This window comes from Triturus cristatus, chromosome 4_1 (assembly GCF_964204655.1).
Source record: "Triturus cristatus chromosome 4_1, aTriCri1.1, whole genome shotgun sequence".
NCBI classification, from domain to species: domain Eukaryota; kingdom Metazoa; phylum Chordata; class Amphibia; order Caudata; family Salamandridae; genus Triturus; species Triturus cristatus.
In genome coordinates, this window is record NC_140585.1 from 315,318,453 (window position 1) to 315,334,869 (window position 16,417).

General features: G+C 46.5%; 1 protein-coding gene across 11 annotated transcripts in view; it reads right to left on the reverse strand.

Moving 5' to 3' along the window:
- ERC1 (ELKS/RAB6-interacting/CAST family member 1) overlaps positions 1 to 16,417 on the reverse strand; it is a 1,928,212-nt gene that overhangs the window by 1,296,236 nt on the left and 615,559 nt on the right. For 4 of the 11 annotated variants that reach the window (XM_085652241.1, XM_085652247.1, XM_085652239.1 and 1 more), the window contains exon 6: positions 13,470 to 13,562. The exons of 4 other annotated variants lie outside the window; for them this stretch is intronic. In XM_085652241.1, coding sequence (XP_085508367.1) covers positions 13,470 to 13,562 — 93 coding nt within the window. The remainder of the gene's footprint in view (positions 1 to 13,469; positions 13,563 to 16,417) is intronic. 3 more of the 11 variants (XM_085652242.1, XM_085652240.1, XM_085652249.1) reach the window with 1 other exon arrangement.

The window sequence follows — 16,417 nt, forward strand, 5'->3', positions numbered from 1 at the left end:
GGGCCTGCGTGCGCCAGATGTGGCGTGACTGTGGACCCCGGGTGACGAGGACGCTCGGGACGGCGGAGACAAGCCCCCCCCCTGTTCCTGAAGGAAAGCAGCTAGTGAGCAGCGGGTCACCGGCTGCGAGCGCCCTCCCCAGAAACTACCGCCACCATCGATAATTGAGGGAGCGTGACCATTGTTGGGCCTGGTGCGGCAGGAGGCCGGGAATCAAGAGGCAGGGACAACGGAGAGAGCGAAACTGAGCGCTGGGCCCCAGTGGTGCTTATGAGCCGGCTAGGCGTGGAAGAGCGCACCAGCACCCCTCAGGCCAGATTAACACAGGAGGAGAGGGGGCGCCTCAAGGAGGAGAGGCCCAAGCGCGACGGCAGGAGAGCGCTGCAATGATCCTAAATGGTCGCCAGGACGTGGTGATCGAGCCCGCTGGGGAGCACTGGAATCGACCCGGGCGGTGACAGGTGATCAGGGACATTTGTTCCTTCAGTAGGCAAGAACAGGAAGGCTTGAGTGCCCGCCTGGTGGCTGAACAGAGGCTGTACTCCAGTGGCAGGTGCAGCTGGGCCCAGGCGGCCAGGGAATATGAACCCGCCACCCCCATTCCAAGAACTACAGGCAGAAGAACAGTCCCTGCAACGCGCCCCTTCTTAAAGAGATCTGCTACAAGGTGCAAGTGGAGGGGTGCCCAATGGCCAAGAGCGGAGTGCCTAGATATCCCTCAACTGCATATTGAGCAAAATTGTTTGCACAGAAGTGCCAGATGGGAGTAGTATGCTCCATCTGATGGTGGAAGTAGATCAGGGGAAATAAGCAAGAGTGGACGCCCGCCTCCCAAAAGGAATATATTAGGGCCTGGACTGAACGGACTGCCCTGTTGAGTCCGCCGCAGGGGGCTCGTTGGGCCACAGTCGTGAAGAAAGGCTTAACGAGACAATTAGTGGGGGAAGACGGAGACAGGGAAAGCACACCCAATTCCTGGAACCCTGCAACGAAAGAAGGCGCAAAAAGACACTGTGGAGCACTACTCCAGAATGAAGCCTAAAGGCCAAGCACGGACCCAAACGAACAAAATGAACAAATATGTGGTCCCGAAGCAAATAATGAGTGCCCAGGAGCAAAAAATGGACGAACCCGATAAACCCTCCCTAAGCACAATCATGGCAGCAATCGCAGATCTGAAAGGGACGCTTGAACCCAAGCTCGACGCGGTAACCCTGGATGTGAACCTTCTGCGGGAGGATCTACACAAGATCTCTGATAAAGTTAACGCAGCAGAGGTAACAAATCTACAGACCAGCACGAAACACCTCGAGGAGCAGGTACTGACCCTATCAAAACAACAAGAAATTATGGCTGCGAGGCTGGAGGACCAGGAAGGGAGGACGCGAAGAAACAACTTCAGAGTGGTGGGGGTCCCAGAAGGCATAGAGGGACCGAGTGTGAACCTATTCTTGGAAGACCTGATGCTACAACATCTAAAACCAAAGACACTCTCCAATTATTTTATGGTAGAGAGGGCACACAGAGCCCCACTCCCCAAGCCAAAACCAGGTGTGCCACCCAGGACGATAATCGCATCCCTGTCTCGAATTGAGGATCCGAGCTATTTTACAAGCAGCGGGGGTGCACGGAGACCTCCACTATGAAAAGGTAATCATTTGGTTCTTCCCGGACTTCACTATACAGGTGCAAAGGTGCACTTTCGAGGCGGTCAAGAGGGAACTACGCAGTAAAGAGATCAAATATATGATGCTGTTCCTAGCAAAGCTAAGGGTGATCACGGAGGGAAAGACCTGGCACTTCAATACAGCGGAGAAAGCTTGGGAGTGGCTAGAGAACTGGCGAACGGCAGGACGCGGCGGCCAGCGATGGGGAAGACAGAAAGAACAGACGCCCAACCTAACGGAAGAAAGAACACACACAGATGACTGAAATGGACATTACAAGGTAGACTGGAGCGTGGGGAGTGAAGTATAACCAAAACTGTTGCCGACCAAGGGACAGTTGATGTGTTAGAACATTGCTGCCAGTCATATCCTTTATGAATAAGTGGAAAGTTAAATAACCAGGGGATATATTGTAAAATGGGGATAGGAGGCATTTACAAAAATACTTTGCTATCAGCAGGAACACTAATGAGACCAAAAGTTTGAAGGAGTGGAGCAAGCGAGGATGTTTATCTATACTATCAGGCACTGGCCTACCCCGTTTTGGACAATAAAGTTAAAGGGGCGACAGGCGTTCTGCAAGTTCGGGAGGTGGGTGGTTAGTTAAGCCTGCCTAGCAGGGTAGCAGGGAGGGGGGTGTTACGTTGTTAGGGAATGAGGAGTTATTTTAGCCACAATGTGACTGTTTATTGAATGTTACAGTATTGTCAAGTTGCAAAATATTCACAGTCGTCAACACATGCGGTGGGGTTTCAGCCAATAAGATGGCCAACATAGATCCCAACGATCCTCATGGGGATCGTTGGGCCTCAGAAACGTAAGGGGTGCCAGGGAGACACTAAGTTGAATATCTAGACCTGGAATGTCAACGGGTTGGGCAATCAAATCAAGGGTACAATAGTACTACAGTACTTACATAGGCATTCTCCCAACTTGGTGCTATTGCAAGAAAAGCACCTGAAGGGTAACCAATATAACGCAATAGATAGGTATGGTTATAAGTTGGTGGCGCACACAGGTTGTACGTTGGGATCGAGAAGGGTGGGAATACTGATGAGGAACACCCTCCCCCTAGCAATAAAGGAGATCAAGCACGACCCACTGGGAAGATACCTAGCACTCTCTAGGACATGGGAGGGGAGGGGAGGGTTCTGAACATAGTTTCGATTTGCGTGCCACCAGCCATGCACACAGATACATTGTCGGTACTGGGTACCCTACTCGTTGACCCCCCCCGCAGGGAATCTTAATACTGGGCGGGAATATAAATGTTACCATGGAGCCAGAGAGAGACAGGGAATCGAAGACAACTAGGGGAAGAGGAAAGGAACCGCTCTGGGCGTTGGCGGAGGCCATGGGACTGACAGACCTGTGACGTCTACACAATCGCCGAGAAAGGCAATATACTTTTTACTCGGCGGTGCACAGCAGCTTTCCCGCCTGGACTATATCCTGACACACACAGAGAATACTGGGTTCTTCTGGAACGCAAATATCAAAGCGCGAGGGATCTCGGACCACTCTCCAGTGGAGGTAGTCCTCCAGGGTCCACCAGGAATAACAGTATTGCCACCAAGAATAGATCCCTAGGTTTTTAAGAACAAAGAACTATTTGGCCAAATTAGAGAGAGAACACAACTCTATTTTCAGGAAAATGAAGGGTCGAGAGATTCCCCATGCACTCTTTGGGAAGCATTCAAGCCAGTGATACGTGTGCACATACAAGCACTGCTTGTGGGGCGAAAAAAGGAAAAGAAGATTCAATGGGACACCCTGGAGAGAGAAGTAGTTCAGCTGGAAGCGAGAGCGCTAGCATGGGATGCAACTGTTCCACCAATCTCACATCAACTCAGGCTCAAACAGCAGGAAATGAAAGATTTGGCAGAGGATGCGGCTAGATCCTTGGCGTTGGCAACGCATAGGAGGCTGTATGACCTTGGAGACAAGGTTAATAAAATGATTGTGTGACTGGAAAGGAGGGACAGAGAAAGGAGCTGTGTAGTGGAAATACAGGACTCCACAAGGATCATACAGACGACTGGGTATGGAATAGCGGAGGCATTTGCCGATTACTATGAGGACATATATACCTCCAATCCAGTTAGAACAAAAGTAGACTGCCAATAACTATTTTAGGGAAGACATAAAAAAGACATCACAGTTCAGAAAATTAAAGGAGCCATAAGCGACTTGCAGGCCAGAACGGCATCGGGACCTAGTGGTATACCAGCCGAACTGTACAAGGGCGCAGCGGGGGTTGTGGCTCCACACTTGTTGAAGATGTTTAAAGAGGCAAGAGAAAGGGGATGCCTGCCAGCAGATTTTTGGAGCAGATCCGGTGAAAGTGAGCCTGTGAGTTTTCCGTTCTTTGAATCTGGGTAGTTCAAGTATGAGGGAATTTGCACTTCCTGAAAGCTTGATTGTATTAGTCATGTATTTGGGACCAGAATTGTGTAAGGCTTTGTGAGTCAGACATGCCACCTTCAGATGGATCATAGCTTCAACTAAGGGCCAGTTGAGGGCCCCAAGAGATAGGGAGATGCAATCGACACATATTTGTTAGACGTCTTGCTGCTGCATTTATTGTAGCTTTTCCTGGAGCTAGACTGGCTTTAGGTAGGCCAACGCGTGTGGCATTCCCATAGTCCAGGCTCGCGAGCACCAGGGATTGAACCACCATTTTGAGGTAAGAAGGATTTTAGTTTTCTTAGGAGGTGCCGACGTAGATTGTCGCTTCCGGTAGTAGCTTGTATGTGAGCTCGCACGGTTAGATTCGAGTCTAGAGTGATGTCTAATGGTTTTAAGGAGTCTCAGATGGTTGGGGTGCAGTTGAGTGATTGGAGGTTAAGGGACCATTGTTGTGATTTACGGAGTGCGGAAAAAATGATGAATTTGGTTTTCAGCGGATTTAGTTTTATATGGTTAAGTACCAGCCAGTCCTGGGTTTTCTTCAGGGTGTCATCCAGTCTCCATATATCCTCTTGAGAGGAGAGCTTGAGGTAGAGTTGTGTGTCATCTGCATACACGTGATACGAGATTTTTGATTGTTTGAGGATTTCAGTGAGTGTTTCCATATATAGATGAAGATCGTTGGTGAAATTGTAGATCCCTGCGGAACGCCACTGGTGAGGTCTGCTACATCAGATAAGGTGTTGCCGATTTTGAATCTTTGCTGTTGGATCTGGTGGAAGGAGGTGAACCAGTTAAGGAAGGTCCCTGATAGACCCATTCTGTCTTCAAGGGTCTCCCTGAGGCATTTGTGGCAGACCATGTCAAACACTCCTGATAAATCCAGAAATATTAGTAAATAGCATTAGTTTTTGTCTGGTGATGTTTGTATATCATCTAGGATGTTTAGAATGGGGACTTCAGTATTGGGTTCAGGCCTGAAACCTGATTGGTGGCTTGTCTAATAGGACAGAATTTTTGATGTGCTCACAAAACGTGTTTAAGTCATTCTGGTCAATATGTATTTTTTTTTTTTGTAGAGAAGATACTTGGCCCACCTTCAGGCAAACTGGGAGGGATCCTTTCTGGTGAGATGCATCCACAATTGTCGTCAATAGGGGAGTGATGGACTGGTGGATCTCTTTCAGTAGATAAGAGGGATTGGGATTGTCGAAGTGTGTTGTAGGTTTCATTGAATGAATGGTTTTCTGTATTTCCCCCTCAGACAGAGATCAGAAACTGTTTCAGAAGGCTGTTTTTCCTTGGGACAGTTGGGGTGTGTAGTTCAGCATTCTTGCTGTGTGCAGTGGTAGTGGGGTTGAAGGATTTCCTGGTTTGAGCATTAGCTTGGCTGGGGAGAGAGTTTCTTATGGTTGCGATTTTCTCTTAAAAGACAGTTGAGAATTAGTTGCAGATGTCCGTCGAGTTGTTTGCAGGTGTGGGATCAGCTAGTTTTCCTGATTGTTGTTTAATTATGTTAGAGATTTCTGGGCCTTTTCTTAGCTCTGTCTAGTGGAGATCTGATTGATGTTGATTTGGCATTTAAGGTAGCCTTTTTGTATGAGATTCTGGGTTCTTCTCAGCTGTTCGTGATGGGTGGTGTTTGGGTCCTTCCAGATGTCTTAGTTGTTGTCTTTCATTGTTTGTTTAGGTTGAACCACGGTACTGAGGGTTTATACTTTAGCCTCTTATGACATAGTGTAGTGGCTTTCTGAGCAATGTTGGTCATACTGTTGTTGTAGAGAAGCGCCAATTCTCAAACAGAGGTTTGGTCAATCAGAGGAGCCAAGGACGTTTGGCACAGATCCATTAGTACTGTTTATTCAGCAGTAATTCCTGACCCAAGTTTTTTATCTTCTCATGTGACCTTTGATTTTAGTTTCATGTGTGGATATTTGAAAAAGCATTTGATGGGGTCTGACCAGTCTGTTGAGGTGATGTCTATCATGTTTACTGTACTAGGTTTAGCAATGGTGAGGTAAAGTGTGATGCCTTTATTCTAAGTTGGCTCCTTGCATGCTTGAATCATGTTTGGTCCTGAAGCAGGTTACTGAGTGCTGCCACTGTGGAGTCTTTGTCATTGTTCCAATGCAGGTTCAAACCTACTAATAATATGGTATTAGAGAGTGAGGTGGCATGGAGTGTAATCGTTTCCATAAGTTGTTCCAGGAAAACTGTGTTTTTGCGAGGAAGATGGTATAAAAGGAGTGTTTTCGCTATCTGTTTATTTTCAAGTTTGATTCCAGACCTCATGAGCTCAAACTATGGTGTGTCTTCTAGCAAGAGTGACTTCAGGGTTAGGGAGTGTCTGTAAATTATGCTTTAAAGTGCAATCTAGATGTAAGATGGGAAAATCCGGGGAAACGAGAAGGTCCAGTTGTTGGGGCTGCCGTTGGGTTTAGTCAGGTTTCAGTTAGGAAGAGAATGTCTAGATCATGTGCTAGGATCATATCCGCTATATCGGTTGCGTGTTTTGCAGCTGATCGGCAGTTGTGCAGCATACATTTCAGTTTTGTAACTGTTTTTTGAGTCACTGTAGTTGGCACTGTGTTTGTTGCACTCAGGATCAGGTTGTTGTGGTTCACTTGCAGAGGGTTGCAGTTGTATATCCTGACGATCGGGATGTTGGATGATGTGTTGAGGGAGGTATTATGTGTGCTCTGGTAGCATCTTAGAAGAGAGTTTACCTCGTCTTCTGAGAGTTGATTGTTCACTTCTCGGCCGGTGAAGCTTGATGTCTCAGGGCGGTGCGGGTCTGCTGTTGTAGATGTGTTTTCTGCTGGCTGGGGAGTAAGAGAGCTTAGTAGAAGGCATGAACATCTTCTATGCAGTAAATAGAAGTGTGAATATTTTCTTCTTGACCCATTCAATGTCTTCCCCAAGTAGTTGCAAAATGTCGTTGATTTGGTTTACAGGCATGTTGTGTGTTCAGACACTGACAGAGCATATTACCATTCATTGAGAGCGTTTGAATGCTTTAATGACCTGCCTTTGTTTTTCCTTTGGGGGTGTTCTTGCCTGTGTGGAACTTGTCCACCTTACGTCCAGTTTTTTCAGTTAGGTCAACCCTGTGCTGTCTGCTCGGAGCCTGCTGTCTCATTGGTCTTAAAGTAGGGTGGTGGTTGGGCTTTACGTTGGGTTGATTGAACCCTGATGGGGATTGAAAGACCGGCTCTGTGTCGGGGGATGTTTCTTGTGCTCTGACCCCCCTTCCAGTTCTACAGTGGTTGCTCTTCAGGCCAATGGGGCTGTTTGTCAAAGGGTCTAGTTGGAGACACTGTGAAGCTGTGTGGACTGGAGGGCTACAATTGCTGTTTGATGAAGTTCTTAAGGCAGTGTTGGTGGGTCTAAGGTACTGGTTTGGGATCGGAGTAGGAGACAGATAACTGGGGAGTTTGGCTAGGGTTACTACTGGCTTTTTCAGGTCACAAAACAGTGAATCAAATACTTGTGGCCATTATCTGCTGCTTGGATAAGGATGTTGCCATTTTTATAAAATGAGATAGTGGCTTTCTTTTTTGTAAGGGGGAGGGTGCTATAACCAGTTTGAGGCCACAGGGAATGTTGTGTGAGTTTCGACTGCCTTGAGGGAGTGCAAACGCATTCCACAATTTTGCTGTGCGTCTCATGTGCAAGATTAGATTGGTCTTGATGGCTCCTTACGAAAAGCAAAGAGGGAGTTGGATATGAGAGTTTTCAGGGTTGCTCTTTAGAATATTTTGATGTCACTTTTTTGCTCCATGTTTCGATAAGTTAGGTGGGTAGTTGATACTGAGTGAGTTAATTCCTGAGGGGGCAGAGTGGAAGGATTTGCATTACTTTGGGACATCTTATATTAGTAAGAAGCCAACAAATTGCAGTGAGGACTTTTATCTACAGATGGCCACAGTGGGGTAGGATCTTGTAGGATAATGAAGAAAAAAAATCAGGGAGCTGAATTCGAGTTTGGGAGGGGGTTTCAACTGACCCTCAATTAGCTATTTTAATTTAGACAAGCAGGATGTTTATCTGCATATGACAAATGTAATATGGCTGCTTCCATTTGTATGATCATCTTTATTGTAAGAGAGCCCAGTATGGCAGCTTTCCTTTTAGAATTATCTTTACTGCAATAGAGAGCCCATACCCCTCTCATTTTTGCTGCAGGGGTAGCCAAAGATTATCTATGTATGCCTATTGCAATACGGCCGCCTCTGTTTGTAGCAATTTACTAGAATTGGAAGAGAGTGCCCGGTCCTCTCTCAGTTTAGTTGCAAGGGCTGGCCAGAGATCACAAGTCAAAGAAGGCCTCCCCGCTTATAGAGTGTGTTATCTGGTCTTAAGTCCTCTTGCAATCACCATTATTTTAAGGGGTCGAACAAATTGGTAGAGAAGCAAGGGAGAAATGCTCCAGGCTAGTTGGGCTCTCCAAGCGAGGGCCGTGAGTCTTCTCTGCTTGCCTGACACCCCCTCCGCTATAGTATAGGACAATATTCTTGCATGCCGCACACTGACGTGGAGTGGAGCAGGAGAAAAACTGGGCTCAGGGCGGCCCAGGTCACAGCAAGCTACTCTTGATCCACGCAGAAGCATGCGGCCCGTGTTCCCCAGCCACAAGCGGCCTCATATCCTATGTCGGACGCTAACCCCTACGCAAGGATGTCTCTCCCTTCATCGTTCCTATGACAGTCGTCACCGTCGTCCTGAAGAGCCTGCCTACTGATCTATTAATCTGGTAATCCCGTTTCAGGTATCTTGAAGTTTTCTAATTCGCAGGGAGCTTTCTTCATTACAGGGGTTTACACAGTTTTCTAGTGATCCCCGGCCCAGGAGCTCTTAAAGGAGCTCCTTCCCATAGGCCATCTTTCCCCCGTTGTCTCTCAGAAGCACCGGGAGCAAGAGCCTGCACAAGGAAGCAGCTTCAGGCAGATGTGTACTGCAACGCACACATGCAGAGAGCCTGCTGTAGCTGCACACGCTGGAAGTGGAGGCACTAAGCACGGGAGATGCACAAGGAGGCACTTCTACCATAAGGCACATGGCACACTGGGGCAGTAGTAGCCTACTCATATGTGACTGACTAATCATCAGAGCTCAAGAGACTCCTTTCACACACAACTGGTGGTGGAAATCAGAGCCTGGTGACCTGGGTAGGGCAGGATTAAGTGTGTGCTGCGTTCTAAACTGCGGATCTTTTTAAAATGATGTTAACAGGTTATTTTAAGTTACTGTGTGTGAGAAGTTGGCCTGGTATATGATGTTCACTAGTTAAAGTGACCACCTTGTACCATGCCAAGCGACCCTTATGGTGTGGTTGTAAGTCAACCTTTTCGGACTAGCTGCCCTAGTGGTAGCGTAGGCTAAGCAGTCTTTGAGGCTAAACTCGTGAAGCGTGTTAAGCAGGCTGTTTTACCAAATGTAACCCCCTTTTATACTAATGAAAGGACACCACACAGATATATATTGAAAATATAAAATGTTATATATGTATTTATTTCTCAAAGTATCCCCTAGACTCTTTATGAGCACAGGAGCACAAATCGTTAAACAAGAATACGTTAGAATACACAGAAGTTGCACTTTATATGGATAGGCCCTGGTGGCCGATCAAACCATATACTAAAATAGTGGTATAAGTACCACGAACAGAAAAGGGAAAAGGCCTAGGGCCTCTAGAATCGCTGGGCCTACAAGGAGCTAACTTCAGTTAGTGACCAGGAGGTCCACGGGTTGCGTGTGCAGAGCAAATAGTCACACGCGAGCTCCCATAGGTTTTCAATGGGTGCGTAAAAGTTACTGCAAAAAGGATCTTCCGGGTGGACTATGAACTCAAGATTCGAAACACAGACACTAGAGATGTTACTGTACACTTGGGCACCGGAGTGCCAGCTTTACCTCACCCACAGGAAGCGGGTGCATAGGTCTCGAAGTGCGTCGGGTTTCTTCTATCTGTTCAATGGAGCCTGTAGTTAAAGATGCTGCAGGCGATCGGTCCGGAAGAGATGCGGTGGATCCCAGAGTGGATCGGAGTTGTAGAAGACCTGTAAGCAGAGGGGACAGTGTTCACAGTCACTAGCCAGTGACCAGCGTGGCACCAGGTGGGTACAAGGCGATGTCGGGTGCAAACAGGAAGGAAGGTGTAGCTTGTCTCTGCAGCCACGTGGTCCCTGAAGGTCGACGACGTCCAGGAGTCGGTTCACGAGCTGTCCCACGCAGGCTCTCGCTGTCGGCGGTGTCGGCGACTTGATCGAAGCAAACAAGCCTTGGCAAAAGCAATTGTTGTGGAAAACGAAATAAGCTGATGGTTCTGACCAGCAAGGTCAGAGGGACTGCTCCTTTGGAGGGGAGCAAGGGCCAGTCTGGAGCAACCAGACCAGCGGTGTAGTTCTTGAAGTTCGTCGCCAAGATGGCCACTAGCCAGCGGGCCAGCAATCGGTTAGGCGCGTCGAGTGGCAAAATGCAGAAGGGCCCCACGCAGATCGTGGAGATGCTGGAGGGCTCACCTTTGGTGCAGATGCTGCTCGGGTGTTGGGCTTCTCAGATCCCAAAGCACAACTTGGAGGGAGCCTCGGTTGTTGCGCTTGCAGCTTGTCGTGGTCTTTTCAAGATGGCTGGCTCCACGTGTCTCGGTGCCTCCACGGGTCTCCTCTTTTCAGGGACTGTGGATCGGGCGGTGAGAGGTCTGGAGGTCCAGGTCTTGTCAGTCTCTGGGCTCGGGCTCCAGCGGGAGGCGGCGGCAAAGCAGACGTTGATTCGCTGGATGGTGCTTGCGTTAGCAAGGTGGTCACTCCCTGACCACAGGGGAGATTGGCTTCAGTCCTCTGTGCGGCAGAGCGTCGAAGTTCCCGTCTTCTACTTGTAGTTAAGTTGATTCCAGGATGTCTGAAGTCTTAGGACACAGCTCCTACCTTTAAGCGGATTCTAGGGGCCGGACTACCTGCTAGGTCCCTCCCTAAGGGTGGGACCAGGAAGGGGGGTGGTTACACCCCCAATCCTTTGTCCAGCTCGCCCCAGGCCCGGGTCTGGTGTGCCCCAGGACCGGATTGAACTGGCATATGCACCGAGGCTCCTTGTGAGCCTCAGGCATGTCTGGTTTCTTTCAAGCCCTACCTGAGCAATACACAAAATCCTGTCTGGGGTGGTGCACGCACCTCCCCTGGCAGGAAACCCTTTGTCCACACCTCCCAAGCTGGAAGGACTCCCAGCAGCAGGAGGGCAGACTTGTTTCTGTGGTGGCAGCATCCATTTTGTGGAGCTGAGGCTATGTCTGATTTTACCCGGGTTTCAGGTACTGTACATGTCGTGTCCCTCTAGAAGGGTGGAATGCTAACCCCGTCGCCAGAATTGGCGAGGGGTTAGTATTCCAATTCGTATGACACCTTACTCGACATGTTTTGATAAAGCCAAACCAAAGTTAGCATTTAACCGCGAGGTTCATAATGCACTTTAGAGTATATGGTATGACGATATCTGGAAACAGTAGAAGGAAGTTGTTCCGACCACTGCAGACAGGCTCAGCTCATGCCAGAGCACCATCTCACATGGAACCAAGCACTCTGCCTTCAGGATTGTTAAGGCCTGCCATAGGAGTGACTTATAGGTTAACATGTGTCCCATTTAAGGTTAGGTATAGGTATACTACACCTAAGTAAGAGGTGGTTACACCAACTTACCCCAGCTGAGTGATCAGCCAGTTGTGTCAAATTTGTTAGGCCAGGCCTGGGGTGGCATAATACATGCTTCAGCCCCTGGCAGGCCTTAGATACACCAATGCCCTGGGTACCTAGTGTACACTGGTACAGGGGCTCACAGGGTGATCCACTTCCAATTGGTTATGCACCTAGGGTGCATAGTGTAAATTTAGTAGAGAAAACAGCAGGCTGGGGGTCTGATTGGCAGGCCCACAGCCTCAATATGTCAAAAACCAGTGAAGCAAAAAGCAAAAATTTGGGGTGACCATAGGATAGCAGACCCTACTCTCCTACACTGTGCCAAAACTTTTTGTCTATCTTTAACATCGTATTGCACTCTATTTTTATTGTGGGACTCTCAGCTCAACAACAGGGATGATTCAAGCATGTGAATCTATACATGGTCCAATATTGGAGAACAAGAAGAATACATTTGGAAAAACTTAGTTTGCCAAATAAAATCTGTAGGGATTCAGTTAAGGTGAGAGGAAATAAAGCATGGAGTAAAGCTTCTAGAAAATGTTCTATAGGACATTATTCAGAGAAATTCCAGGTGAGGAGGTACGGATGTCACAAATGGCATTTTACATTTTGACTGAGCTACAGCAAATGCAGATGTCTTCTTACACAACATATTAAAAATGTGGCAGCCTGTGAGATTAGTGACTTACCAAAGAATAAAAGACAAAAGAAATGAGGTAATACAAAGCTCATGATTGGTAAAGTATTTAGACAGATTCCCTTCAAACAAATTAAAGTAACTATTTTCTTCTCTTAAAGAAAAGATGGGTTTCTTACTACAATACTTGCACATCTGCGTACTATCCATCTCTCCTGACAGGAGCACTACAAGAATCAGGTCTGCTCACTCAGGGTCTACACAGGGAAACTCACACCAAACACACCCAGTCACCTATAACCTATATCCAGAGCAGCAAATGGGGGATGCCATGCTGTCCTGTGTGCCGAATGTAGATGACGTTTGTGTAATGCTGTGCAAGGATTGTAACCCATGACACTGAATAGACTAATTCACTGTAGGCTCTGTACTCTATAACACAGGTGAGAAGGTGTTTAAATTGTAATGCAGAAGCAAGTGCTTAGATTTTAAATGTGACCATTCCATGGTGAAAATAATAAAAATGTAAACAAGACCATGATGCTTCACCTATGGATAGAAATACTTTAATTGTATGCTGGCACTCTTAGAAGGGTGTGGGACATCTAGGTGGTGTAAAAATAACAGACACTTAAGTTAAGCATTTATCATATGTCTGTAGGGCTTCCATTGCATGATTCCTAATGTAGAGAAATGACTAGAAACAATCCATGCCCTGCCATGACACCCATGTACAATGCCAGAAAACAGAAGTCATCATTTGTGCAGCACAAAGGTCTCATTTTCATAAAAGGTACATAAAAGGTACAGTATCACACCAATGTCGAGGCTTTTTTCTGCCACTCAACAGTGCATCCATTTTGATGGCCACTAAAGGGATGGGTGCGATCTAAAGCTTTTTGAAAGAGAGAAGCAATAGGAGCAGATACATCGGATTAGAGTGTTAGTACTGGTGATACTTAAAGCAGCAGTGCATAAGTGGAGTGAGTTATGTGATCCCCAGAAAGCCCCAGCATTAGCAGGCCACCTCGGTGCATGCGTCGCACAATTAGAGAGAAGTCTTACGGCATAGACCTCGGTCTGGAGAACAGATGCTTTTCTTTTCAGTTCCTCTCCTTGCGTCTCCTTCGCACTTAGTTCCTCTTTGAGTTGTTCTACCTGTTACAACATTTACTGAAGTTATTGTTCGAATGGTGACAAGCGGAACATAGTTTCAGAGAATATAGCCCAACAGAAATCGAATCAAACAATGTTTTCCTCCTGTGTATATGCACAAAGGGGAAGTGTCCCAAAAATGGCAAGTTTCAAATAAGTTATTTTGCTAAGAGCGTGCCATCCAAAGAACAGATAAACAGAGCAACAAATGTGTTAAAACCTGAGTTATCATACCAGAGTACAGAAAAAAAGACAGAGGAAAGAGGTCCAGTGAAATGGAGGAGAAATAAAAGGGATGTTGATTTGTGTTTAAAACACAAACTTGATTTAGAGGAGTTTATGACCAGGAGTTAGTTCCATGAAGTGGAACAATTGTAGACAAAGAGAGGAAAAGAGGGAAAAAAGAATGTTCCCAATTTAGGGATGCTCTCTTCAGGGAAGGATGGAAGCAGATCAGAGGAATCCAAGAATGCACAGAACATGCATGCACAGGGGTGAACGGATTGATGAACTTTAAGAAGCAGTTCTGAGTTTCCTGAGGGAGGACTGGAGTAAGCAGAAAGACCGATAAGAGTTGTAATGAAGAGATTTTGTACATTGCATTTATGTGGTATGTGTTCTAAACAAGCAAAGCCAAGAGGCAAAGGATACTCTATATCGTTAAAGGCAATCAGTGAAGGTAGCTTGGTGATGGGCTGTTACTTTCTTGTGAAGTAGTATTCTCTAAAAAGATGGCTCATCCGCTCTATTCTAAATTGGAGCAAGGTAAAGAAATTATATAGATATGTGGTTCAAATTCTGGGTGCATAAATTAAGTCATATTGCCTTTCTTTTTTTTTAGTTCGAGCCTGGGCCGTGCGTGCGCTGGATGATCTGCGAGCCATGCTATACTTAAAGCCCCACCCACTCGCCACCTATATTTGTCATTGGCTTGTGTGACTGTCCTTCGTAAATGTTGGCTTCTGATTTGATTTTTATTAGGCTTGTTAGTCGATCCTTAGTACAGCCTTGTCTTCATTTGTAACCTCCCATGAGAACTGGCACTTTTACTTCCCTTGTTACACGATACGCCTTCTTTAGTCTGTAAGAACTATTTTCTTTAATTATTTTCTCTTACTGCAGGAGGGTCTCTCGTGTGCAGTTGGTACCACCGGCTTGTTTTTTTAACTCGTAGCAAACGGGGAGCTCTTCAGGGGTCATGGGAGACAAAAGGGGGCAACTCAGCGAAGCATTCAAGCATTTGGAATGCAATAGATCTCGCATTTGCGAGAGTTTAAGCTATTGGCATTGTAAATGACAATGCCTTTAATTTATGTTTAAAAAACCAACACATAAATAAAAGGCATTGTAATTTTTAATGTAAATAGCTCAAACTAGCATAAATGCGAGACCTATTGCATTGCAGATGCTTGTTGTTGCACTTTGTATCTGGTCTGACGGACGGTGTACTAGTTGTAGGTGCACAGAGAGCAGCTAAGGTCAGTAGTTTGTCAGGCAATGTAGGCATGGGTGTAAATCACAATAATCGTAAAAGATAAACTTAAGAAACGGACAAAAGCAAAGCACTTTTGAGAAAAAGGTCAGCGATGGAGTGATAAGACTGAATGGAAAAACGGGAAAAAGAGAAGCCGGAGCATGGAAAATAGAAACGCAAAAACAGTGGTAAAGAGATCTGGACAAAAGAATCCTGGGAGATAGAGCATGTTTCCAGGATCCGAGAGGCATATTTCAAGAGCCATTCAACATTTTGTTGGGAGATTCTTCTATACTCCTTTTTTGTTTCTGGAACATACAGATTTTCCAATCAAACAGTAACAGCGCTGCATACTTTTTTGGATAGTCACAAAAAAACTTTAGTTGCAAAAAGAACAGATTTCAGACCTGACCTAAAAAAAGAATCGTTTTTTCGAGCTGAAGACACTGTTAGTCGGGTATAGTTATTTACACAATTGGGCTGCATTATTTCAACTCAAATAAAGTAACACACTCACTCCTACTGCTGCCCTGGTTCCACTGACCTGCAACCTCAGAGTGCTTTGTCAGGATTCTGAAACATTTCAGGCACCGAGTCACTCCTACGGTTGAAAAGTATGGAAGACAGGGCACGTGGGCTCCCACTGACACTAGACAGCACAATACTAACATGGTCTGGGACTACCGGCCACCCCCCTCCTTACTACACAAATTGCATTACTTAATTCAGCAGGTCCACACATGGGTCTTTGGAAGGCAGGGGTCAAAGGACCCCTGGCCGTATTTATTAAAATATGAAAATAAAATGAAAATTTTTTATAAAATAAACATTTTTGACGATTTTAGAATGCACATTTCAGAACATTAGATTACATCCAGTTTTGACATTGTAAGATGGGCTAACCTTAACAAATATCTAGTACAGCGTGTTTCCTAACCGAATCTAAACATCCTGAAAATTAAGCACTCTAATAATTAAGTCGGACGGCAAGGTCGCTAACCGGTGTCAGATCCCTTACAGCTACGCTCTCACGTTTGAGATGCGCATGCGCAACCCAGGGCACGTTTCACCCCGTGCGCTCTGAACTCCATTAAACCATAACAGGAGGGCCCACACTTGCGCACCTTGATGACGTCATAGTGTCTGTGAGGGGTGGCTACCAGCCTGAGGAAAGCGTGGACTCCCTCCCCCGCACCCTTCTAAGTAATGGATATCATATCCTGCCCCTGAAGTTCTGGGAGAGACCAATGGCCCCTCCCGATGGGCGGCCCCTTTCGTGAATGGGCCCGCCCCCCCCTAAGGACCTTAAAATGCTGCTCACCGATTATGACCTTACCACCAGACCCACATAATAAATACGACATTGCTATTCTAAAAAGGGAAA